The sequence below is a fragment of the Triticum aestivum genome, chromosome 2B (genome assembly GCF_018294505.1).
Source record: "Triticum aestivum cultivar Chinese Spring chromosome 2B, IWGSC CS RefSeq v2.1, whole genome shotgun sequence".
Taxonomy (NCBI): domain Eukaryota; kingdom Viridiplantae; phylum Streptophyta; class Magnoliopsida; order Poales; family Poaceae; genus Triticum; species Triticum aestivum.
Window position 1 is genome coordinate 619,789,352 of NC_057798.1, and position 23,753 is coordinate 619,813,104.

General features: G+C 43.0%; 3 protein-coding genes across 4 annotated transcripts; 1 reads left to right on the forward strand and 2 right to left on the reverse strand.

The window, feature by feature from the left end:
* On the reverse strand, positions 1-7,192 carry LOC123046336 (transportin-1). Of its 2 annotated transcripts, none has more exons than XM_044469666.1 (16): positions 6,905-7,192; positions 6,357-6,449; positions 5,252-6,272; positions 3,468-4,044; positions 3,093-3,382; positions 2,931-3,020; positions 2,761-2,838; positions 2,627-2,683; positions 2,428-2,541; positions 1,895-1,993; positions 1,648-1,773; positions 1,491-1,580; positions 1,088-1,171; positions 879-968; positions 493-594; positions 1-400 (listed from the first exon to the last, which is right to left on the reverse strand). In XM_044469666.1, exons 5-16 carry the CDS (start codon positions 3,177-3,179, stop codon positions 323-325), a joined length of 1,095 nt encoding a protein of 364 aa, XP_044325601.1. In that variant the 5' UTR covers positions 3,180-3,382; positions 3,468-4,044; positions 5,252-6,272; positions 6,357-6,449; positions 6,905-7,192; the 3' UTR covers positions 1-322. The 2 variants fall into 2 exon arrangements, with proteins under 2 accessions (XP_044325601.1, XP_044325602.1); XM_044469667.1 differs by lacking the exon at positions 6,905-7,192 and having other exon boundaries at positions 3,093-3,216; positions 3,291-3,382; positions 6,357-6,762.
* Positions 6,943-9,335, forward strand: LOC123046335 (uncharacterized). The gene is made up of 2 exons (XM_044469665.1): positions 6,943-8,983; positions 9,104-9,335. Exons 1-2 carry the CDS (start codon positions 6,943-6,945, stop codon positions 9,202-9,204), a joined length of 2,142 nt encoding a protein of 713 aa, XP_044325600.1. The 3' UTR covers positions 9,205-9,335.
* LOC123046341 (solute carrier family 15 member 2) lies at positions 9,325-11,320 on the reverse strand. Its single transcript, XM_044469673.1, has 2 exons — positions 10,308-11,320; positions 9,325-9,822 (listed from the first exon to the last, which is right to left on the reverse strand). The coding sequence occupies exons 1-2, from the start codon at positions 10,614-10,616 to the stop codon at positions 9,664-9,666; spliced, it is 468 nt and encodes a 155-aa protein (XP_044325608.1). The 5' UTR covers positions 10,617-11,320; the 3' UTR covers positions 9,325-9,663.
* Positions 11,321-23,753: the final 12,433 nt, after the last annotated feature.

Consider the following 23,753-nt stretch of genomic DNA (forward strand, 5'->3'; position numbering starts at 1 on the left):
TTGGGAAGAACATTCAATACGAGGGGGCAATTTCTACAACCGATTTGTAGTAGTACAAGTATATGTCAAGCAGGGTAGTAAGTAGCACTTTGCACTGGAGAGCATAAACAACTTCGTAGTTTGTAACCATTCATAAAGCTCTTTCCGTTCTGAGGCAACCCAATACTAAAATCACATCCTAATTAGGCTGCATTCAGATGGGCACACCACCTAATTTTGTACATTCCTGTCCCTGTTTTCCCATCGAAAGAAAACAAGATGGCTTGAGGAAACATAAACTACCAAAAATCAGCTCTCAGGAGCAGCTCCACCACCTCTGTTGCTACCGAGCAGGCCCCGCCTGACTGAAGCGGGCCACAATTGCACGCAACTCCTCGGCTGCCTCTTCATTTTGAATCACCTGAACACACAAAATGAGCATTCTGGCAAACCAAAGAAACATATTTTTAATGAAATCATGCAACTAGTAAACACTGGTGCTTTGCAGCCAACCTCAGAAAGATCCCCTGCCAAGACCAGAGCAGCTTCTTGAACAAGAGCTACTTCATACTCGCAGCATGGCACAAGAATCTCTCTCAAGAAGCTTGGTGTAATCTAAAAGGAAAATAAAAATCAAAGAGTTGCTGATATAATACAATATAAACTGAAATTTCCATCAACAAATAGAGGACCCGCAATATTAAGAACAATCTGCAACTTAACGTTATGACTAATGCATGCAATGGCGCCATGACATAAACTTCCCTAGCAATTTACTAAGAAAGCTCATGTGTAACTAGAATTAATCAATGTTTTAAACTGGAAACATCTTGTCAACTTCGCACAAATTATAGAAAGCTATATTTTGAAGTTCGGATATAGTTTGTGAGAAATTTTACCAAGTCTCCTATATCAGCAGAAACTCCTCGTGCAAGTAGTGACAGCACATGCAAACACTTGAAAATGATTTGTGTCTTGCGTAAGGAATCCTGCGTGTAGAAAGGGAAAGGCTTCAGACATCTTGACTGAACACTGCTAGGTGGAATATCAATGAAATAAAGAACTAGAGAAAAGCATTATAGGAGGATTTTTAAAAGGTTGCACAGACCTCTTCGAATAACTGAGATTTGATAACATTTAAACAACCATGCAGCACAGGATAAGCCAGCTCAGAAAACCCAGGGCACACTATCTGAAAAAGAAAAACATAAGGCATTGGGGTTTCAGTCTAATAAAGGAATAAGATCTTTAATAGCTTTCAGAAGAAAAGCTTGGCAGCCTTCTACCTAGCAAATAGAAAGGAAAGTTTCTGTGGACATGTCAGAAAAATAAAATTTCTAACACGGTAGTATAAATATTCAGTTTTAGAGCCACTTATCATGTCCACATATGTAATAGTGGAAACTAATTCTTAGATCTTGCAGCCCAGAATGTTCAACTATCTTAGCATAGGTAAAGCAAATACAGATTATAGAAATAATACATATCTGAAAACAAGTAAACAAGGCTACCTTTGCAACAGTTGTAAAACAGCAAAGGAGTGGAAACAGGTCCTCCTCAGAGCTAAGCTGATGAATAAGCTTTTGAAGGGTTGCAGCCTCCTGAAAACATGAATCAGTACAGTGCTAACTGTACCCAAAATAAACCGATTGAAGATAAATAAATAACCTCTTCAAAGACCGCCAATGCAGAAATGGCAGCTCTCGCAACATCATAGTCAATATCTGTTATCCTTTCATGTAAAGTTGTTAGGATATCCTCAAATTGTAAACAGCCATTTGGATGGCCAAGGCTCTGCGTCAGCAAAGGAAAAACAACTGTGTGATAACGAGAAAGAACCACAAATTTGGTAATTAACATGCATAGACTGAGAGCACATTAACGTCCATAAAACGTTATCTTTAGCAAAACAGACCTGCACAATAAACTTGCTATAATGATGTAGACTCATGCAAGTAGCAGTTGATACAGCACGGGCTTCGTCTTTAAGAAGTCCAATCAGTAAATTGATAACCTGCAAAAAAAAGGGAAACTTATTAGGAAAAGGTACAGCTAAATAGGAACATTCAGTAAATACTAGAATTCAGATGTGTCTGATGACATGCATAAAGTACAGTGCTATGCACTATATATTACAGTAGTAAGCTTCTAACTGTTAAATCACTCTTATACGAGACACCAAGATGGGAAGTTGGCAACTAGTTAATTCCATGTTTGACAAATGGTGGTTTGAGAACACCTAAACGGTGTTATTTAAACTTAATTCTATTTGGCATGCAGCCTTTCTTGAAGCAAGATCTTGAATAGGAGTTTGATACTATTCAGCATGCCCTTCTATTCAGAATCTTGCCCTTCTCTGCACTACCTTAGGAGTTGTGGACTCAATTCAAAAGAATTAATTAATGCTCACTATTTTTAGAGTGTTTGACACTTAAGCTGATGGCATACCTCTGGAAGACGGGGATGTGCTTCATGCATATGAACCTCTCCTATAGAGCCTATAAACTTAGCAGCAGCTTCCCTCTCCTTCCATTTGGTTTCTCTCATTCCAGCCCCATTTTGCTGCAAATTTACACAATCAAAAAAATGGTAACAAAAAGAAACTAGTATTGCAAAACCACAGCAAACCATTAAGCAAGAAAAATACCTTAAGAAGGTAGGATAGGCCCTCAAGGTAGCGGTCATCAATGTACATGCGCAATAACTGCGGACAAAACCATATGATTAGTTAACAACATTAACCGGGCACAACTGTAGGGAGGAAGAAAAGGAGATTCTTACTATTGGTAATACTATAATGTAGCGATTAACAGAGTCCAATGCCAATTTTCTAAGACTCGCATGCGACGACTCAAACATCTGTTACGACAAAAGAGATCAAAGGAACCGTCATGTTATGATGAACTCAATAAACATTACAATCTAAGTAAAATTCCATAACAGTGTATAACCTTAAGGCATCTTCTGAAGAAATAATTGATTGCTCGTTCTAACAGGCCAGGATTATTACAACCAAGCTGTAGAGGAACTCTCTCACAAATCTGTCAACAACAATAAAGGTTAAAGACCAGCAAGTGTGTTTAATCCACTGCTGTGTAAAGTGAGATTATTACCTCTAACATCATCAACATGGCACCTTCCATCTCATTTAGAACACCATTCTTCATACAATCTTGTAAAGCTTTGAATAGTCTTTCCATTGTGGAGCACCAATCATCTTAAGAATTGCTATTGATACTGCTCTAGCAGTGGACTGAATCAGTGTATTATTGACTTCACATATGCAACTAACCAGCTCAGATTTGACGTACTCTTGAGAAGCAATAACCATTCTCCCAAAATCCTTCTGTAGGCTGTTCTTCAGAAGAAGACCAGCAGCCACCCTTACTCGAACAGAGAATTCCTGTAATATATTTAAAATGATCAGCAAACTAGTTGAAACAAAAAATGCATGCTAGGCTAAATCTTTAAGTGATACAAGTAAACACCTCTCCGCGGGTGAGGATGAAGATAAGGTAGGTAGGGACATTTCGACGCAGCTTTGGGTGTACATGATTCTTCCAATCGCTTCTTGGAGACGGCTGCTTCTCAAGAAGTTCACATATCCTACCCAGGGCTGCGTCCTGCTGAATCTTAATAATATGTAGAACCAGCACTTCATCATATTTGAACACCAAAATCTCCCCATCGGCCCCAGCAATAGGCCAAGGTACAAACTCCTTATTCTTTTCGCAGAAAAGCTTATACTGCGTATGCTTATCAAGCACATACATGGAGCGAGTATATTCTGGCTTCAGTTTATAGCGAAAGCCTACTTTACTCAAAGTCTTCCAGTTATGAATTCCTTCTTCAGAACTGCCAATATCTCCATTCTCTGCACTCCCGATCAATGATCCGACCCTTGTTTGATGAGAGCGTAGTCTCGGAGGTTCCGCAAACATCAAGATAGACCATTTAAGGACCTTGAGTCTTTGGGGATCGTCCTTCTTATAGTTGTTGGGCGTACATTTCATATACGTGTACAGAATTTGGTTCCACCAGTGCAGTCCAAAAATAGTGTCAAGTCTGCAGGTAACAATGCATGCGTTATATAACGTCACACAATCAAGTTGCAAAAAAATAAACAATAATTGTGTATTTGAGCACAGTGATACCTCAGAAAGACAAATAAACAAAAAAAATGAAACGGCATGTTTCGACATTTTATTGGCTCTTAGCTATGAGAAATGGTGTAGCAATATTACATTACCCAGATGCTGTTTTTACTTTGCACACATAACCAACTCTACTATTTATGTTTGTCTATTGTTGTGAAATTGTAGTTTCTTTAAAATATCCAAGACTGTTACTTGAAAATCATATCTTACAGCCAATTCAAATTTGGGAAGCGATCAGATACTTGTCCCCGAGTAAAGGCTTTGAAATTTTTATATAAAAAAGGTTCATAAAAAAAACAGAACATGCAAAGTGCACTGAAGCTTGATCGGTGGATTCATAGCATGGTCATGCACTCTTCAATGTAAATACTTAAGCTACTACTAGCTGTTTATTCTCCTATCAATCAACACAATAAACGCATTGTAAACTGACTAGGAGCGTGTGCACACACCAGCCACCACCACTCAACACCATCTTCCAAAAAAAACGACATGAAAATGCCAGACCTAATATTCCGTTGTTCTAAAATCCTGATGCAAAATATACACCCACAGAAACCAACCACTACCTCAACATCAAACCAGGCAAAGGAGAATACACAACAGTGGTGGAAAATAGCACCGCCCCGTGCCTAAAGGAAAGCTACACGGCAAATCCAGAAGCCAATAGTTATTAGGAACTCAAAGAGCCTAGTCAGGACACAATTACAAAAAAGAAGTCAACATTCAGTAACCACATCAGAAATTGATAACCTACTGTACATCTGTTGATATGATGTAACGCAAAGGCTTAACAGAAAAGGTACACTGCCATCTGTTAATCGACAATCCAAAAAGGCAAGGAAAAATGAGTAAAGATAATACTCCCTCCGTCCGAAGATACTTGTCATTAAAATGGATAAAAAGAGATGTATCTAGAACTAAAATATGTTAGATACATCCCCTTTTATCCGTTTTGATGACAAGTATTTCCGGACGGAGGGAGTATCAATTAACTCAATGCTGCATAAGTAGAACTCCATCTATTTCAGCAGCTTTTTCTAGCCTTACAGAAGCCAATGCATTCATGCACAAACAAGATCAAAAGATGAAGATAAAGGAAACGTAGAACTTACATCTTGCCGTGCTCAGACCCATATGGCAGATGTGAGTGTTTTATCCAGGATGGCAATTTAATACTCCCTCCGTTCGGTAATAGATGACTCCAGGGGAGGCGGAATCGTGAACAAATCAATTTTACAATAAGGCCCTTCCGAAATTTGAAATCATTACAATCCAGTACCCAGTTCTCCGTCCGCTCGTCGCGATCCACCGCGCGGAACCTCCGTCCGCCGGCCAGAACCTCGATCTCCCGCCGGCCAGAACCTCGAGCTCCATCCCTAGCACTAGGACCCCGTCGCCGGCGTCAGCTCCTCGAGCTCCCGCACCCAGCACCTCGAGCTCCCCACCTCCGAGTACCTCGAGCTCCGTCTCCGGCAGCAAGATAGCGCCGGTGACTCCAGCACATCGAGCTCCGTCTCCGCCGCTGCCAGGATCAGGCGCCGCGGCTCCATCTTCTGCCTCTGCCAGGCTCAGGCGCCGTGGCTCCATCTTCCGCCGCTGCCAGGCTCAGGCGCCGTGGCTCCATCTTCCGCCGCTGCCAGGCTCAGGCGCCGCGATTCCATCTTCCGCCGCTGCCAGGCTCAGGCGCCGCAGCTCCATCTTCCGCCGCGGCTCCATCTTCCTCTCCTCCTTGCTGTAGCGTGGGAAGGTGTCCCTGCATCTCCACGGCAAGGTTCGTGGCCACAGGGGTGCAGCTGCTACCACAGGTTCTTCTATAGATGTCGATCCTCTGAACGATCTGTAGATGTTGATGTTGATGTTGATGCTACCACTGGTTCTTCTGTAGATGCTGATGCTACCACAGGGGTGCAGCTGCTACCACCATCTCCTCTGAAGGATCTTCTCGCGCGCCACCACTGGTTCCTCACGTTTTTCTGTCTCTGTAGATGTTGTTTGAATGACTTGAGTTGTCTGAAGAGAGCCAGTTTCTTCAGGTGCATCAGTGAGATCAACCAAGTTGTCATTGAGGAAGCTTTTAAACTCCTGGAAGTTCTCCTCTGTGGGGCGATAGTGGCCACTGTGAGGCCAAATAGCCTGCCAACAATAAAGTTCAGGTTGTGTCAGCATGTTGCCTGATAAAACTGGTGTAAGAGCTGTTTGCAGATAAGAATTGCATACCTTCAGAGTCCCATTTTGAGCAACCAGTTTCCTAGCAGCAGATGTAGCTCCCCCAGCAAGAAAGCTAGAATGCTGAAATTTACCTTTCTTCTTCTGCAATTTATAAAGGCAAAAAAGATTCATATTACACACTGAACTGACATTTCTACAGTTGATACATTAGGGCTGCCTATACAAAAGCACCAAGTAGGCTACTAGAACGAAAAATAAAACTGAATCTCTTGTGATTATCTCTCAGTCTCTCAGCTCACGTATAAGCAAGTGAGGCAACATATTTCAGTCTATCGGTCTTAACATGTGCATGTTTTGAAACAAGTGAGGCATACCAGAAATCATGAAGCAAAGCAATAATCTTAAAAAGTCAGAGGATAAACAAATTAACATGCAATGCAAGAATTTTAATTGCGTACTCCATTTTCAACACATTTCTGTCTTTGTAATAATCCTCAATTATTATTTTCATTCTTTATTTGCACAAACTAAAGTAAAGATAAACTGGATGAATGCCTAATGTTTATCACAGTTTTTGACTCTGCTTTTCAACTTACGTGTCACAGTGAGCTCAGGTTGTGTCATCGCCCCCACTATGATGATGTTTGGTGTTGATCTCAACATGAGTCCTCGGCAAGATGATGATTGGGAACTTGAAGAACCAGAAGAACAAGAAGAACCAGATTTAAATTGGCTTCCTCAAGAAGAACAAGAACAAGATATGAATTGGACTCCTCAAGAAGAACTAGATTTACATTTCATTCCTCAAGAACAAGTACCAGATCTGAATTGGAATCCTCAAGAAGAACAAGTACCAGATCTGAATTGGCTTCCTCAAGAAGAACAAGATATGAATTGGACTCCTCAAGAAGAACAAGAAGAACCAGATTTACATTTCATTCCTCAAGAACAAGTATCAGATCTGAATTGGAATCCTCAAGAAGAACAAGTGCCAGATCTGAATTTGTTTCCTCAAGAAGAACAAGATATGAATTGGACTCCTCAAGAAGAACAAGAAGAACCAGATTTACATTTCATTCCTCAAGAACAAGTATCAGATCTGAATTGGAATCCTCAAGAAGAACAAGTGCCAGATCTGAATTTGTTTCCTCAAGAAGAAGAAGTACAACTTGAAGGTGCTCAGCATCCAAAAAGCAGAGAACTGACAAATAAGGAGAGATTTGGTGTTTATTTTGCTCTCAAAGTAATCAAGAACAAAGATGGACAAGTAGTGAAAACAGACAAGAAGCTCGTTGCCGACGTACTGAAAACAAGCCTAAGCACTGTTAGCAGAATATGGAGAAGAGCAAATCGCCAAATTGCACGAGGGGAGGAAGTTGATGTCTCGAACCAAAAGAAAAGAAGAGTCGGCCGTAAGCCGAAAGATCTGGACCTGTCGAGGATGGCGACAATCCCACTGAATAGGCGGAGGACATTTCGAAGTCTAGCAAGGTCTCTGGGTGTAAGCTGCACGACCTTACACGCAAGGTTCGTGTTGGGTGAGTTGAGGCGCAACACTAACAAACTGAGGCCCACGATAAAGCCAGCCAACGAGATAGAGAGATTGAGATTTTGCATTTCTATGGCTGATGAGAATTGGCTGAGAACTCCTTGGCCTCTTTTCCGGGAATTAGACGACATAGTTTATATGGATGAGAAATGGTTCAATCTGACACAGGAGGAGAACGGCTACTTGCTGCTTCCCGAAGAACCTGATCCCTTACGCACCTTGCATCATAAGGATAGCATCGCGAAGGTGATGTTTCTTGCGGCCGTGGCTAAACCAAGATATGGCAATGTTGGTGTCGTCACGTTTGATGGAAAGATAGGCATTTGGGCCTTTGTCACAGAGTCTCCGGCTCAAAGAAGGAGTGAAAATAGAGAAAGAGGGACACTTGAACTCAAATCATTGAAAGTTACAAGAGATGTAATGAGGCTCTATATGTGTGAGAAACTGATTCCAGCTATCCATGACCTGTGGCCCGATGAAGATGAAGAACGGACCATCTTTATCCAGCAAGATAATGCTACACCGCATCTTAAGCCTAGTGACGAGGTTTTTCGACGGGCCGTAGAACAGACCGGTCTGGATATCAAGTTGATCCAGCAACCTCCAAATAGCCCCGACCTGAATATTCTTGATCTTTGCTTCTTCAGGTCTCTCCAGTCGCATACCGATTGCAGAGCACCTCAAAGCATAAGGGAATTGATAGAAGGCGTGGAGGAAGAATATCAAAACTATGATGTCAACACGTTAGCTCGAAGCTTCGTGACACTGCAATCATGCATGAGAGAGATTATGAGAGAAAAAGGAGGGATAGGCTACAAGATTCCTCACATGCAAAAAGAGCGCCGGCAGCAAGAAGGAAGGCTTCCTATCGCTCTCTCTTTAAACGTTGAGCTAGTTGAGCAAACCTTAGCACTTATAGCAGCAGCAGACCTCGAGGCAGCAGCAGCAGCACCTTTGAAGCAGAGAAAGAGAAAGAGGAGCAGCAGCACCTTCCAAGCAGAGAAAGGGAAAGAAGACCAGCAACATCCTCCAAGCAGCAGTACTCTACAAGCAGTAGCAGCACCACCACCACCTTCGAAGCAGAGAAAGAGAAAGAAGAGCAGCAGCGCCCTCCAAGCAAAGAAAGGGAAAGAAGACCAGCAACATCCTCCAAGCAGCAGTACTCTACAAGCAGTAGCAGCACCACCACCACCTTCGAAGCAGAGAAAGAGAAAGAAGAGCAGCAGCGCCCTCCAAGCAAAGAAAGGAAAAGAAGCAGAGAAAGGGAAAGGAGCAATTCCGTGCGTCCCTGCAAAGGTTGTGTTCAGCAGGATAATGGAAGCAGTTTGCAGGCCAGTAATGTGTTAAATTTCACACAATCATTTCCATTGTTGATGACCAGGAAGAGCATAGGATACGAGCACAGATTGTGTGTAAACTCCAACAGATTTGATTACTGTATATGAAAGGAAAGGATGATGCAATTTTTTTATTAGCAACATGGCAATCTCTGTGTCAATAACTATGTGGTTCAACTTGTATGATTGTATGAGCATGAAGTGGTTGTGTGAGCATGAATTAGGAGTAATAATTGTTTCTTCTAGAAACACATCAGTGGTAATAATAATAATAACAAATGAAGCAACTAACTGACCTTGTATTGCAACTATTGACATTGTATTGCAACTAAATCCGAATGTGCTGCTTCAGGTAATTGACATTGTATTGCAACTAAATTGTTTTTAGAAAATGCAGATGTCATTTTTGTCATATTTGGGACTCTGCAATTTCTTACTCACTGAATTTATCATATAATGTGGTTCATGATCAATGGTGAAAGAACTGAACACAGATGGTTGCCATGGGGGAGCGTAGTGATTGGAATTGCTTATCCTCTCGGACGTCGACACGCAGTTGTTGGTCGCCGGGCACAAGGCAAGGGACGGGGGCCTCTTCTGCACGCCAAGGTAGCTCGCCTTTGTGCCACTGGAGCAGCCAAGAGAGCAAGAGAAATAAACAAACACACATGTCAGATCACCAGAAAAGAAGAAATTCAGTTAACTGGTAACTGCATCCCCTTCTTCAGAGAGAGCTCAGGTTCTGAATTTTCCCTTCAGTGTACACACAAGTGGAGAACAAAAAATCTAGCAGAAACAGAGGACTGAACCAAGATACGGCAAAGAATAGCTGCATGTTTCTGAAGATGCAGCCTAGTGCCCAAATCTGTGCGCCATCTGTGCGGGATTTGTGCGATCTCAAGTCGCACGCAAGTGGCAGATGGGAGTACAGACTACAGAGAAATGACTAATGCTTTGATCCAATGACTACTGGCAAGCGGGATTTGTGCAGGACAAAAAAGACTAATGCTTTGATCCAATCTTATGGCGCCTACAGACTACAGAGAGGTTAACTGAACAGTATACTTGAGAATGGAGAAAGGGATTCCAGAGGTGAGAGGTGGCTAGGCTGACCGTGATGTAGATAACGAAGGAGGCGACGATGGTGCGGTACCGGCCGAGCCACGAGTCGGCGACGGCGGCGCCGAGCAGCGGCAACATCGACGCGGCGCCCGACCACGCATTGACGGCCGCGGGCGCTAGGGCAGCGGCTGGCGGAGCTCCTTGGCGGGTGTGCCGGCTGGCTCGGTATGGAGTCAGAGCTTGCGTACTGCCGCTCCAGGCCGCCGCCCGCAATTCTGCCGGCAGATCAACCACCGGCGATGTGGCAAAAATTGAAGCTTGAGACGGTGGGGAACGAGGAGGGGGACGAGCCGGCAGCATCGCAGCGTGGTTCGGGGGAGGAAGGCGGCGTGGGGCGGGGGAGGGAGGAAGGCGGTGGGGGGCGGCGTCGGAGAGCCAAGACGGCGAGCGGGCGAGCAAGAATGGTGAGCGACGGAGTTCTATGTCGGGAGCGGAGGACCGCGGGATTGGTCGGAAAAAATAGAAGGACTGTTTCGCAAAAAATACGACGGGGTCATCTATTACCGAACGGAGGGAGTATCTGCAAACGCAAAGTACTCGATTGCATCGACTGGCTTGAAACCCAAATAGTACATGTCTGACGATCGAAACAACTGATCGACGTGATCATTTGTCTGATCACTCATCAGTCGTACGATGTAGAACACTTCCTCGCTGATATCAAGTACCGGAGGCGTAACTGGTTTGCCATACAAGGGAATTGACTGGACGCTCCGGACGTGCTGTTGGATTTGAAGCATCAATCCATAATACTCCTCTTCATCCGCCATTACTGGTATCTCGAAGTCGGGAATATCCTGAGGTACCAAAATCAATCAGTAATAACAGAGCAGAACAATACGGGGACAGAAAGAGGGGAGAAATTTCTGGCTAAAACCAAGTACGCTCTCGATAAAAAGCTAAAACACTGAAAGCATCCATGGCGGCGGCGGCGGCGCCGCCCCCTCGGGCGGAAGGACAAACCACAAGACCTAGCGCCGGGGGCTAATTGGGCTTTGATGGGCTGGAGGCCGAAAGGCGGATTATTTTTGTGAGCCGTGGCAGGCCATCACAACGCCGACGTACGGACCGATTGGTTGGGTCGCCGGCCGAAAAAGGAGGGGTTTTTTGGGGGGGTTTTTTCAAGGGAGTTTTGGTCGCGGGTCGAAACTCCGTGCGTACGCGACGTGCACGAGGATTTCCGACGTACGGGCGGACGGACCTACCGGATAACTCCGGGTGGCCCGGTGTATCGCTGATCGGAATCATCATAAATAACAAAGACAGATCTGCTCACCTTGACACAGGTTTGACGATTCGTCCTGATCAGGCAGGCTGCCTCCAAAAGAGCCAGAGTCCGCCGATGCGGGTCGAGCGGAGCCATATCCCACTCGCATCCTTTCGTGTCGAGCTCCTGGATGTACGCCGGAACGGGCGGAGCGGGGGGAGCGGGGTGGTTGGGGGGCTCCTCGTGCTCGTCCGCCATTGTTCTCTCGCTTGTGCCGCCGGTCTAGGTACGGGATGGGGGGGTTTGCGCCTGCGTACAATGCAGTGTACTGTACACTCACTCGTCCAGGGTTTATGCCAGTGGGCTTTTCTTATAGAGAGACAGTGGGCCTATTAGGCCGGAAGTAACGCTCTTCTACTCAGGAATGGTGTTTTCCCCTTTTTTTCAAGTTTTTTTTACTTCTCCCTTTTCCAAGTTATTATTCTAAAATATCTTTAAAAAAAACTAGCACATATGACCGTGTGTTGCAACGGGAGAGATATTTGTCGTGTCCACTGAAATATCCATCAACACAACCCAACAATATCCGAATTGTGCCCGGCCACGGCAGAGAGGCGCACACTGAGGTCTAGTAGTACATTAAGAAGCATGCTACACAGACAGTAATTTTGGTACGGTTTTTGTACAGCGATTCTGATCTTATAAAGAGCCTAATTTTCAAAATATATCATACCAAGGCATTATTTGTAAGTTGAAGTAATGTTTGGGATTTGCACCAAATCGTGAGAAAAAACTCAATAAAAGGATTCTAGTAAAAGGATTCTCTCCTTCATATATTTTTGAATCTCACTTTTTTTATCCCCATTGATCACGCCCTTTATTCTCTCATTTCTTTATTACTCCTATATGCCCATTGAAACTGATAATTCATACTCCGTCCGATCCATTTAGGCCCTCCTAACATACTTCATATAAAAGTTATATTGTGTGTTAGCATTTTCAAAATACGACACTGCAATTAATTAGGTTAATTAAGGTTATGCCCTAAACAGAAACTTAAAGTGGTTAACAAGAACAAATAATAGCACTGTTGGAAACTAAGCATTTTTCTAATCAAATTACATATACAAATTAGTATAATCCGAGTTATAGTTGCAAAAGTTATAGCATTATCATGTTGTTTATTCGAACACATGTAAATAATAAAAGGCCATGGACTTAAATGGGCCGAAAACAGAGCGAATTGGAAAAACGTGGAATACTAACCAGTTGCTAGGAGTGCAAGATAGCGGCTACCGCGGTTGGGCTGAGAAAGGGCACTTAATGTTGAACCAGGGGTTACTTAAGGGAAAAATCAGGGGCTTTTTTGTGAAACATAAACGTACGACGACGGACGAGCAGAAACACATCGTACTTTATTTGCAGGTATAGAGTTGTCCTAAAAATTGTTACTCTCTTAGAAAGTCCATGTGAGTATAATGTGCATTTTTTCCCGGGAAGTATTATGTCTGTTTGCAAGGTATGCACAATGAGTAAATATTTATTCATCCTTTTTCTTGCAAAGTGAAATATCGTATTACTCAACTGAATCAGTTCATACAATCAATCATAGCCAGCTCCATAACGTCTGAAGGGCCCAAGCCAATCCAAGCCATGGTTTTGCCTTCTAAACGAGCAAATTTGGCTATACTATCACTAACATTATTTTGGCTATGATTAACATGAATAATACAAGAATCATGAAGAGACATAAGGTGTCTAATCTCCATAATAAGTGATGAGTAGACCTATCTATCAACCTCCTTGCCTTGGATCAACTTGACAGCAACAATTGAATCCATCTCTATCTCAACTAGAAGGTCACTTCCATACATGCACCCAGCTCCGCTTCAAGAGAATCCCGACATGAGAACAGTTGCCTACATGAGGAAAATATGGTCCCACCTTTGTCATCTCGATGTACCCATCCATGGCCAGCTTGACCCATCCAGTTTTGGGAGCACTCCACTTAGGACCATTTTCTTTTATTATCACATGTGGATGGGCAACAAAATTATCATATGATACAACCGATTTCTCCTTACTCTTGTATCAGAGGAGAGGTCCACCGTAATGCCAAATGCTTGAATCAAGATAGCTCACCCAAAAACGCCTAGAAGCCTCCATAGGCGGCGGGGTTTTGTGATGAACCACCTCATTATCGATCTTGATGATGCAATGAGACATTTTGGTCTTATGGCAAATCTTCGAGGATATATGTCAGGAGGAAAGGAATGGGTTCTTGATAGTGGATGTACCGATCACATGACCGGAGATAAAGACATGTTTCGTGAGCTTGCTGATAATGATAGTCCTCGAAAGTATGTCACTTTCGGTGACAACTCAAAGGGTAAGGTGGTTGGCCTCGGTAAGGTGGCCATATCACATGATAGCTCCATACAAAATGTCATGCTCGTTGAATCTCTTGGATACAACTTACTTTCAGTATCTAGAGTTGCTGATTTCGGTTTCAATGTCCTATTTACTGAAGTAGATTGCCAAGTGTTTCGTCGAGACAATCATAAAATGGTCTTTACCGGTGTGCGTAGAGGTGATCTATACATTGTTGATTTCACTAAAAAGGCCCAACCTAAAACTTGCTTCATTGCTAAATCCTCAAAAGGTTGGTTATGGCATAGACGACTAGGTCATGTTGGTATGCGAAACCTTGACAAGCTTATTAAAGGAAATCATATTCTTGGAGTTAAAGATGTCATATTTGATAAGGATAGACTTTGCAATGCTTGTCAGGCAGGTAAACAGGTTGGAGGAAGGCATCCCGTGAAGAACATCATGACCACAAGGAGGCCACTCGAGCTACTACACATGGATCTTTTTGGTCCCAACTCTTACAAGAGTCTCGGTGGAAATTCTTTTGGTCTAGTTATAGTTGATGATTTTTCAAGATTTACGTGGGTGTTCTTTCTCGATGATAAATCGCAGGTCCAAAAGATCTTCAAAAACTTCGCTAGGAAGGCCCAAAATCAATTTGAAGTGAAGATCAAGAAGGTTCGCAGCAACAATGGAACGGAGTTCAAGAACGCAAATGTGGACACCTTTCTTGACGAAGAAGGGATTTCACACGAGTTTTTGGCTACGTACACACCTCAACAAAATGGAGTTGTTGAGAGGAAGAACCGGACGCTCATCGAAATGGCGAGAACGATGCTTGATGAGTACAAGACACCGAAGCACTTTTGGGCAGAAGCGGTTGAGACAGCTTGTCATGCAACAAATCGCTTGTATCTTCACAAGCTACTCGGCAAGACGGCATACGAGCTCCTCACCGGTAACAAACCCCAAGTTGGATACTTTCGAGTATTCGGCTCAAAGTGCTACATTCTTGATAAGCATCGTCACTCTAAATTTGCTCCTAAATTTCATGAAGGTTTCCTACTAGGTTATGGCTCAAACTCTCACACTTACCATGTCTACAACAATTTCACTCGAAAGGTTGAAGAGACGGTAGATGTGAAGTTTGATGAATCTAATGGCTCGCAAGTAGAGCAATTGCCAATTGATGTAGGAGACAAAGATCCTTCGGAAGCAATCCAAGACTTGGCTATTGGCAAGGTTCATCCAACGGAGGTGAAGGAGAGTACCTCGTCCGTCCAAGTGGAAGCTTCTACTTCACGACAAGGTGAACTAAGAGTTGATACGAAAGCATCCGCAAGTGGGACACACCAAGATGAAGAAAACGAGGAAGTGCATCAAGATGAACGTCAACAACCTCCTTCTCCACCACGACAAGAGAACGACAACACCAATAATGAAGAAGGCCAAGAAGAAGAACAAGATGAAGAAGATGTTCAACGAAGACCCAAGCAAAAGCTTTCACGAGTTCGAGCAAGAATTGCTAAAGATCATCCCGTCGAGCAAATCTACAATGACATTCAAACCGGGAGAATCACTCGCTCTAAAACTCGTTTAGCTAACTTTTGTGAAAACTATTCTTTCATCTCTAGCATTGAACCTATGAAGGTTGAATAAGCATTGGAAGATCCGGATTGGATAAATGCTATGCATGAAGAGCTACATAACTTTGAGAGGAACCAAGTTTGGACATTGGTTGAGAAGCCCGACAACAACCACAACGTCATCGGTACCAAATGGGTGTTTCGCAACAAGCAAGATGAAGATGGACAAGTAGTTCGCAATAAAGCACGTCTCATCGCCCAAGGCTACACACAAGTCGAAGGTATGGACTATGGTGAGACTTATGCTCCCGTTGCTAGACTTGAGTCCATTCGCATCTTACTTGCCTATGCTAATCATCATGATATCACCTTGTACCAAATGGACATTAAAAGTGCTTTTCTAAACGGTGAAATAGAGGAGGAAGTTTATGTTAAGCAACCTCCCGGATTTGTCAATCCTAAGAAACCCAATCATGTTTACAAACTTCACAAAGCTCTTTATGGTCTTAAACAAGCTCCTAGAGCATGGTATAAATGCTTGACCAAGTTCCTTATTGAAAAAGGCTTTGAAATTGGGAAAATTGATTCCACACTTTTTACTAAAAGGTTTAATGGAGAACTATTTGTGTGCCAAATCTATATTGATGATATTATATTTGGTTCAACTAACCCTCATTTTAGTGAAAAGTTTGGGAAGCTAATGTCGGAGAAGTTTGAGATGTCTATGATGAGTGAACTCAAATTCTTTCTTGGGTTGCAAATCAAGCAAACTAAGGAAGGTACCGTTGTTTCTCAAACGAAGTACACCAAGGACTTATTCAAGAAGTTCAATATGCAAGAATGCAAAGGTATGTCTACACCCATGCCTACTAGTGGACATATTGATTTGACCAAAGATAGTGAACCGGTTGATCAAAAGGTTTATCGCTCTATGATTGGTTCATTGTTATATCTATGTGCTTCACATCCCGATATCATGCTAAGTGCGTGCATGTGTGCACGATATCAAGCTGCTCCTAAAGAATGTCATCTTAAGGCCGTGAAAAGGATAGTGAGATACTTAATCCATACACCAAATTTTGGCATTTGGTATTCTAAGAGGGCCTCTTTCGATCTTGTTGGCTATTCCGACTCGGACTATGCCGGAGACAAGGTTGATAGAAAGTCCACCTCAGGTACTTGTCAATTTCTTGGTAGATCTCTTGTGTCTTGGTCCTCTAAGAAACAAAACTCAGTATCCTTATCCACCGCCGAAGCTGAATATATTGCCGCTGGTTCATGTTGTGCTCAATTACTTTGGATGACCCAAACTCTTAAAGATTATGGGATATATGTGATACATGTTCCATTGCTTTGTGACAATGAAAGTGCAATCAAAATTGGTCATAATCCTGTGCAACATTCTCGAACTAAGCATATTGAAGTCCGTCATCATTTCATTCGAGATCATGTTGCTAAGGGTGACATTGATCTTAAGCATATTCGCACCGAAAAGCAATTAGCGGATATATTCACTAAACCTCTTGATGAGAAAGTGTTTTGCAGGTTAAGAGGAGAATTGAACATCATTGATGCCTCAAACTTGGAGTAGAAACTCCATTGGATACATGCAAGACATGAACTTATGACTACTCCTTGATATTTCTCTTATGATGAAAATCTTATGTCTTGGATATATTTGCATCTTGCATGTTATCTAACCCATGTATGTACTTGGTTGAATCAAATTCCATGAGATGGAAATCTACTCACATCTTGAGCAATCTCTACATCACCAAGTCTCTACACTATGGTGGTTGAAGACAAGGAAGCACGGAACCACTCAAACATATCCTTTGACAAATTCTATGTTGAGCTTCATGATTGTCATTTTTGGATACACAAGTGCTCTTCCTTGCAAGAACTAACCCATGTAGGTAGATGGACTCAAATTCCAAGTGGTGCTCCCAACTCTTGATGAACTACATCAACCTCGAGGAACCCACACAAGTTCAACTACATGGACAACACCACCAACCAAGGTATGTTATTCCATCTTAGAGAAGCTTTACTCCAAGTCATGAGCTAAATCAACTCGACAAGATGTGAATACATCAAGATGCTTAAACGAAAAATGGCAACCCCATTTTGAGCTTAAACGATGAGTATGACCTATGATCAAGTGATCTCACTTGACTCCTAAGTCAATATACTCTAACATAGGTGACTTTGTCGCCGACCATCTCTAGATGAAGTTCTCTTGTGTTCTTTTCTATGTTTTTGCATTTGTCTCATGCATATTTGTTTCCCCTTTCAAAAGAAACTTCATCTAGATTTCTTTCTGTTTGCTCTGCATTTTCTGCATCAAATTCATTGCACATCTTTCAGTAAATTCCTTGCAAATCTTTGTGAGATCTTACTAGTCTAGTGAGCTGAGGTGACAAGTGTTTTCTCTGCGATGAACTCGGTTTCACATCAGGAAAATCAGTTTGCCACATATTCTATGTTTCTTCTGATCCAGCTCCACTCAATGAATCTTGTCCTCTACAAACATCACATTTTTATCATTGCTTTGTGCTGTGTCTCAAGGACCAAACCCATTAGACAGATTCTAGAAGACCCTTCTTGGAAATTGATGTCAAAGGGGGAGAGAGAGATCACATCAAAGCTTATCACTTAGAGAGAGATCACATCAAAGAAAGAGTATATCACCTTCTTAAGGGGGAGAGAGATCCTCAAGGGGAGAGAGATCTCCAGGGGAGAGAATACTTAAGTAGAAAGTATTTCTCAAGGATCCCAGATGCTTGGTGTTCAAGAGGAGAGATGCCCACATGTCTTCTTGAGGGGAGAGACATGTTCATATGATCTATTGTGCTTATTTGCATTAGCATACATTAGCTCTGATCATCATTCATATCTTTCAGCTATGATTTTCTATTCCCTATCTTCTCCTAGTATCCCATGCTAGATTTAGGGGGAGCAAGACATCTAAGGAAAAGAAATCATTTAAATTCATTGCATATCTTTACTCTTGGGGACATGTCTAATCCAATGTGGTACTTAGTACTCACTCTCTACATGTCATCCCAGTCTTGGTATTCTTGTGGTTTCTTCTGTTTGCTCTGGCTAGTAGATGTATCTGTGTTATCTAACCTTGTTTACGCAGGTTCATTTCATCCTAAGCCAACTCAAGACTTCAAGGTAAGTATATGCATCACAATCATGTGTATGAGGAATTCTTGCTGATGTACATACTGTTTGCAAGAAGGACTCATGGGAATGAAGGTATTCTCTTTAATATTCTTTGATCTGATGCATATGGCCAAGATACATGTAACACATTGCCTACTCTATCATGGTTATGCTCTCACATGCTTCTATATTCCATATTCACATGAGTGCATACATGTAGGGGGAGCCTATGTTTGTTACATGTCTTTCCAAAGCTTTACTTGCTACTCTTTATATCTTTATCTAAAGCTTTGATGTATGTTGTCATCAATTACCAAAAAGGGGGAGATTGAAAGCACAAGTGCTCCCTAGGTGGTTTTGGTAATTAATGTCAACATATCTCTTGTTGGACTAACATTTTTATCTAGTATGTTTCAGACAAGTTCAGCAATGGAGTGGCATGGACTAAAGGATTTGGGAACTCCTTCAAGATGCTAAGGACAAAGGATTGGCTCAGGCTTCAAGCTCAAGACTCTTCATTTTACATTTTAGTGGTCAAAGATCACATTGAGTCTATAGGAAAAGCCAATACTATCAAGGAGGGATGAGGTGTTGTTTAATGGGCCTCTTGCTTCATGTGCTTTGTGATATGCTCCAAAACCCTCAACTACTTTCCCACATCCACAAATGACCTAAACCCAAAGCCAAAATCGGCCACACCGAAACTTCCTATCCGGCGCCACCGATTCCAAAAGTCATAGCCACTGCCACAAACCCTAAGCAAATCGGTCTTACCGATAGGGATCTTGGTCTCACCGAGATGGGATTGTAATTTCTATGTGTATGCCCATTATCAAAATCGGTCTCACCGAGTTTGAGCAATCGGTACTACCGAGATTACAATGCAAACTCTCTGGAAACTTATTACCAAAATCGGTTCCACCGAGTTTGAGTAATCGGTCCCACCGACTTTGCCTGACCAACTCTCTGGAAAGCTTATTACCAAATCGGTCTCACCGAGTTTGTGTAATCGGTCTTACCGAGATTACGTTATACCCTAACCCTAACCGAATCGGTCTCACCGAGATGCATGTCGGTCCCACCGAAAATCACTAACGGTCACTAGGTTTACTAAATCGGTTCGACCGAGTTTAACAATTCGGTCCCACCGAGTTTGGTAGATTGTGTGTAACGGTTAGATTTTGTGTGGAGGCTATATATACCCCTCCACCTCCTCTTCATTCGTGGAGAGAGCCATCAGACTGAACCTACACTTCCAGCATACATTTTCTGAGAGAGAACTACCTACTCATGTGTTGAGGCCAAGATATTCCATTCCTACCATATGAATCTTGATCTCTAGCCTTCCCCAAGTTGCTTTCCACTCAAATCTTCTTTCCACCAGATCCAAACCCATTGAGAGAGAGTTGAGTGTTGGGGAGACTATCATTTGAAGCACAAGAGCAAGGAGTTCATCATCAACGCACCATTTGTTACTTGTTGGAGAGTGGTGTCTCCTAGATTGGCTAGGTGTCACTTGGGAGCCTCCGACAAGATTGTGGAGTTGAACCAAGGAGTTTGTAAGGGCAAGGAGATCGCCTACTTCGTGAAGATCTATCGCTAGTGAGGCAAGTCTTTCGTGGGCGACGGCCATGGTGGGATAGACAAGGTTGCTTCGTCGTGGACCCTTCGTGGGTGGAGCCCTCCGTGGACTCGCGCAGCCGTTACCCTTCGTGGGTTGAAGTCTCCATCAACGTGGATGTACGATAGCACCACCTATCGGAACCACGCCAAAAACATCCGTGTCTCCAATTGCGTTTGAATCCTCCAAACCCTTCCCTTTACTTTCTTGCAAGTTGCATGCTTTACTTTCCACTGCTCATATACTCTTTGCATGCTTGCTTGATATGTATTGTGATTGTTGAAATTGTGCCTAATCTCCACTTAAACCCAAAGAATCTTAAAAACTGCAACTTTGGTACTTAGTGTCTAATCACCCCCCCTCTAGACACCTCTTCTCAAGGTCCTACAAGTGGTATCAGAGATTTGGTCTCCAATGCTTTTGGTTTAATCACAATTGGAGGAAGATGGATGAGTCTACTATTGGGAGTATTAGACATAGAGTGCCTATTCTTGATGGGGAGTATTTTCATGAGTGAAAAAATGAGATGCTTGTTATCTTCAATCAATATCATTTTAACAAGTACATTGCCAGCCCTTGTGCACCTTACGTTGATCCTATGCATCCTACCCATGATGAGTCAATTGACATGATTAGGAATCTTAGAACTGCCGATCTTATCATTAGAGGATTGCCTAGAAACTTGCTTGGATGTTTGCCTACTTTTAAGTGTGCCTACACCATATGGAAATTTCTTGAGGAACGATTTCCCGATTATTCCTTGAAAAATCTTGATGAAATTCTCCATAAGTCTATTGCCTTGAGTAAAATGAATACTAGTGATCCTATGTTTGGTGATCGTCTATTTGAGCTTACAAACCTTATGCGTGCCAAAGGAAATGTTGGTATCATTAGTGACATTATTTCCGAAGCTATAAAAATTCATAAGCAAGATTATCAAACTCATTCTAATGAATCACCCTCTCTAGGACTTGATCCACCACATGACGGTGTTGAACATGGATACTATGATGAGGATGATGATAGTGACTTCGATCTTGATGATGCAATGAGACATTCTGGTCTTATGGCAAATCTTCGGGGATATATGTCAGGAGGAAAGGAATGGGTTCTTGATAGTGGATGTACCGATCACATGGCCGAAGATAAAGACATGTTTCGTGAGCTTGCTGATAATGATAGTCCTTGAAAGTATGTCACTTTCGGTGACAACCCAAAGGGTAAGGTGGTTGGCCTCGGTAAGGTGGCCATATCACATGATAGCTCCATACAAAATGTCATGCTGGTTGAATCTCTTGGTTACAACTTACTTTTAGTATCTAGACTTGCTGATTTCGGTAAGGTGGCCATATCACATACATATCTCTTGTTGGACTAACACTTTTATCTAGTATGTTTCAGATAAGTTCAACAATGGAGTGGCATGGACTAAAGGATGTGGGAACTCCTTCAAGATGCTAAGGTCAAAGGATTGGCTCAAGCTTCAAGCTCAAGACTCTTCATTTTATATTTTAGTGGTCCAAGATCACATTGAATCTATAGGAAAAGCCAATACTATCAAGGAGTGATGAGGTGTTGCTTAATGAGCCTCTTGCTTCATGTGCTTAGTGATATGCTCCAAAACCCTCAACTACTTTCCCACTTCCATACATATGTCCTAAACCTAAAGCCAAAATCGGTCACACCGATTCTTTCTACCCGGCGCCACCAATTTCAGATGTCCTAGCCACTGCCACAAACCCTAAGCAAATCGGTCTCACCGATAGGGATCTCGGTCTCACCGAGATGGAGTTGTAATCTCTCTGTGTATGTCCATTACCAAAATCAGTCTCACCGAGTTTGAGCAATCGGTACTACCGAGATTACAATGCAAACTTTCTGGTTGACTCATTACCAGTCAAACCGAGTTTGCCTGACCAACTCTCTGGAAAGCTTATTACCAAAATCGGTCTCACCGAATTTGTGTAATCGGTCTTACCGGGATTACGTTATGCCCTAACCCTAACCACATCGGTCTTACCGAGTTGCATTTCAGTCCCACCGAAAACCCTAACGGTCACATTATTTGCTAAATCGGTCTGACCGAGTTTAACGATTCGGTCCCACCGAGTTTGGTAGATTGTGTGTAACGGTTAGATTTTGTGTGGAGGCTATATATACCCCTCCACCTCCTCTTCATTCGTGGAGAGAGCCATCAGGCTGAACCTACACTTCCAGCATACATTTTCTGAGAGAGAACTACCTACTCATGTGTTGAGGCCAAGATATTCCATTCCTACCATATGAATCTTGATCTCTAGCCTTCCCCAAGTTGCTTTCCACTCAAATCTTCTTTCCACCAGATCCAAATCCTATGAGAGAGAGTTGAGTGTTGGGGAGACTATCATTTGAAGCAAAAGAGCAAGGAGTTCATCATCAACGCAGCATTTGTTACTTCTTGAAGAGTGGTGTCTCCTAGATTGGCTAGGTGTCACTTGGGAGCCTCCGACAAGATTGTGGAGTTGAACCAAGGAGTTTGTAAGGGCAAGGAGATCGCCATGGTGAGAACCGCTAGTGAGGCAAGTCCTTCGTGGGCGACGACCATGGTGGGATAGACAAGGTTGCTTCTTCGTGGACCCTTCGTGGGTGGAGCCTCCGTGGACTCGCGCAACCGTTACCCTTCGTGGGTTGAAGTCTCCATCAACGTGGATGTACGATAGCACCACCTATCGGAACCACGCCAAAAACATCCGTGTCTCCAATTGCGTTTGAACCCTCCAAACCCTTCCCTTTACATTCTTGCAAGTTGCATGCTTTACTTTCCGCTGCTCATATACTCTCTGCATGCTTGCTTGATATGTATTGTGAATGTTAAACTTGTGCCTAAACTCCACTTAAACTTAAGGAAGCTTCAAAAGTGCAACTTTTGTACTTAGTGTCTAATCACCCCCCTCTAGACACCCCTTCTCAAGGTCCTACACTATCGAAGACTACGCTTCTGGCAGCCTCTATCTTGTAGCATGTAGAAGAGAGTAGATGGTAAGTTCACCAAGTATCATCGCATAGCGTAACACTACCCGGCGGTCCTCCCCTTGTCGCCCTGTGGGAAAGCGATCACCGGGTTGTCTTTGGAACTTGTCTGGGTGTGTTTTATTAAGTATCCGGTTCTAGTTGTCATAAGGTCAAGGTACAACTCTGGGTTGTCCTTTTACCGAGGGACCTGGCTATTCGAATAGATAAACTTCCCTGCAGGGGTGCACCGCGTAACCCAACACGCTCGATCCCTCTGGCCGGACACACTTTCCTGGGTCATGCCCGGCCTCGAAAGATCAACACGTCGCAGCCCTACCTAGGCTCAATAGAGAGGTCAGCACGCCGGTCTAAATCCTATGCGCGCAGGGGTCTGGGCCCATCGCCCATTGCACACTTGCATGTTGCATGGGCGGCCAGAAGCAGACCTAGCCTCCCTAATACAAGAGCAGGCGTCCCAGTCCAATCCGGCG

Coding starts and splice junctions, on each gene's coding strand:
- LOC123046336 (XM_044469666.1), bottom strand. CDS start 3,179: ATGGAAAGACTATTCAAAGCTTTACAAGATTGTATGAAGAATGGTGTT. Junction 2,542..2,626: donor GCCTATCCTACCTTCTTAAG/GTATTTTTCTTG, acceptor GTAAATTTGCAG/CAAAATGGGGCTGGAATGAG. Junction 401..492: donor TGGCAGGGGATCTTTCTGAG/GTTGGCTGCAAA, acceptor TTGTGTGTTCAG/GTGATTCAAAATGAAGAGGC.
- LOC123046335 (XM_044469665.1), top strand. CDS start 6,943: ATGATGATGTTTGGTGTTGATCTCAACATGAGTCCTCGGCAAGATGAT. Junction 8,984..9,103: donor CGCCCTCCAAGCAAAGAAAG/GGAAAGAAGACC, acceptor AAGCAAAGAAAG/GAAAAGAAGCAGAGAAAGGG.
- LOC123046341 (XM_044469673.1), bottom strand. CDS start 10,616: ATGCTGCCGGCTCGTCCCCCTCCTCGTTCCCCACCGTCTCAAGCTTCA. Junction 9,823..10,307: donor CCTTCGTTATCTACATCACG/GTCAGCCTAGCC, acceptor TGGCTGCTCCAG/TGGCACAAAGGCGAGCTACC.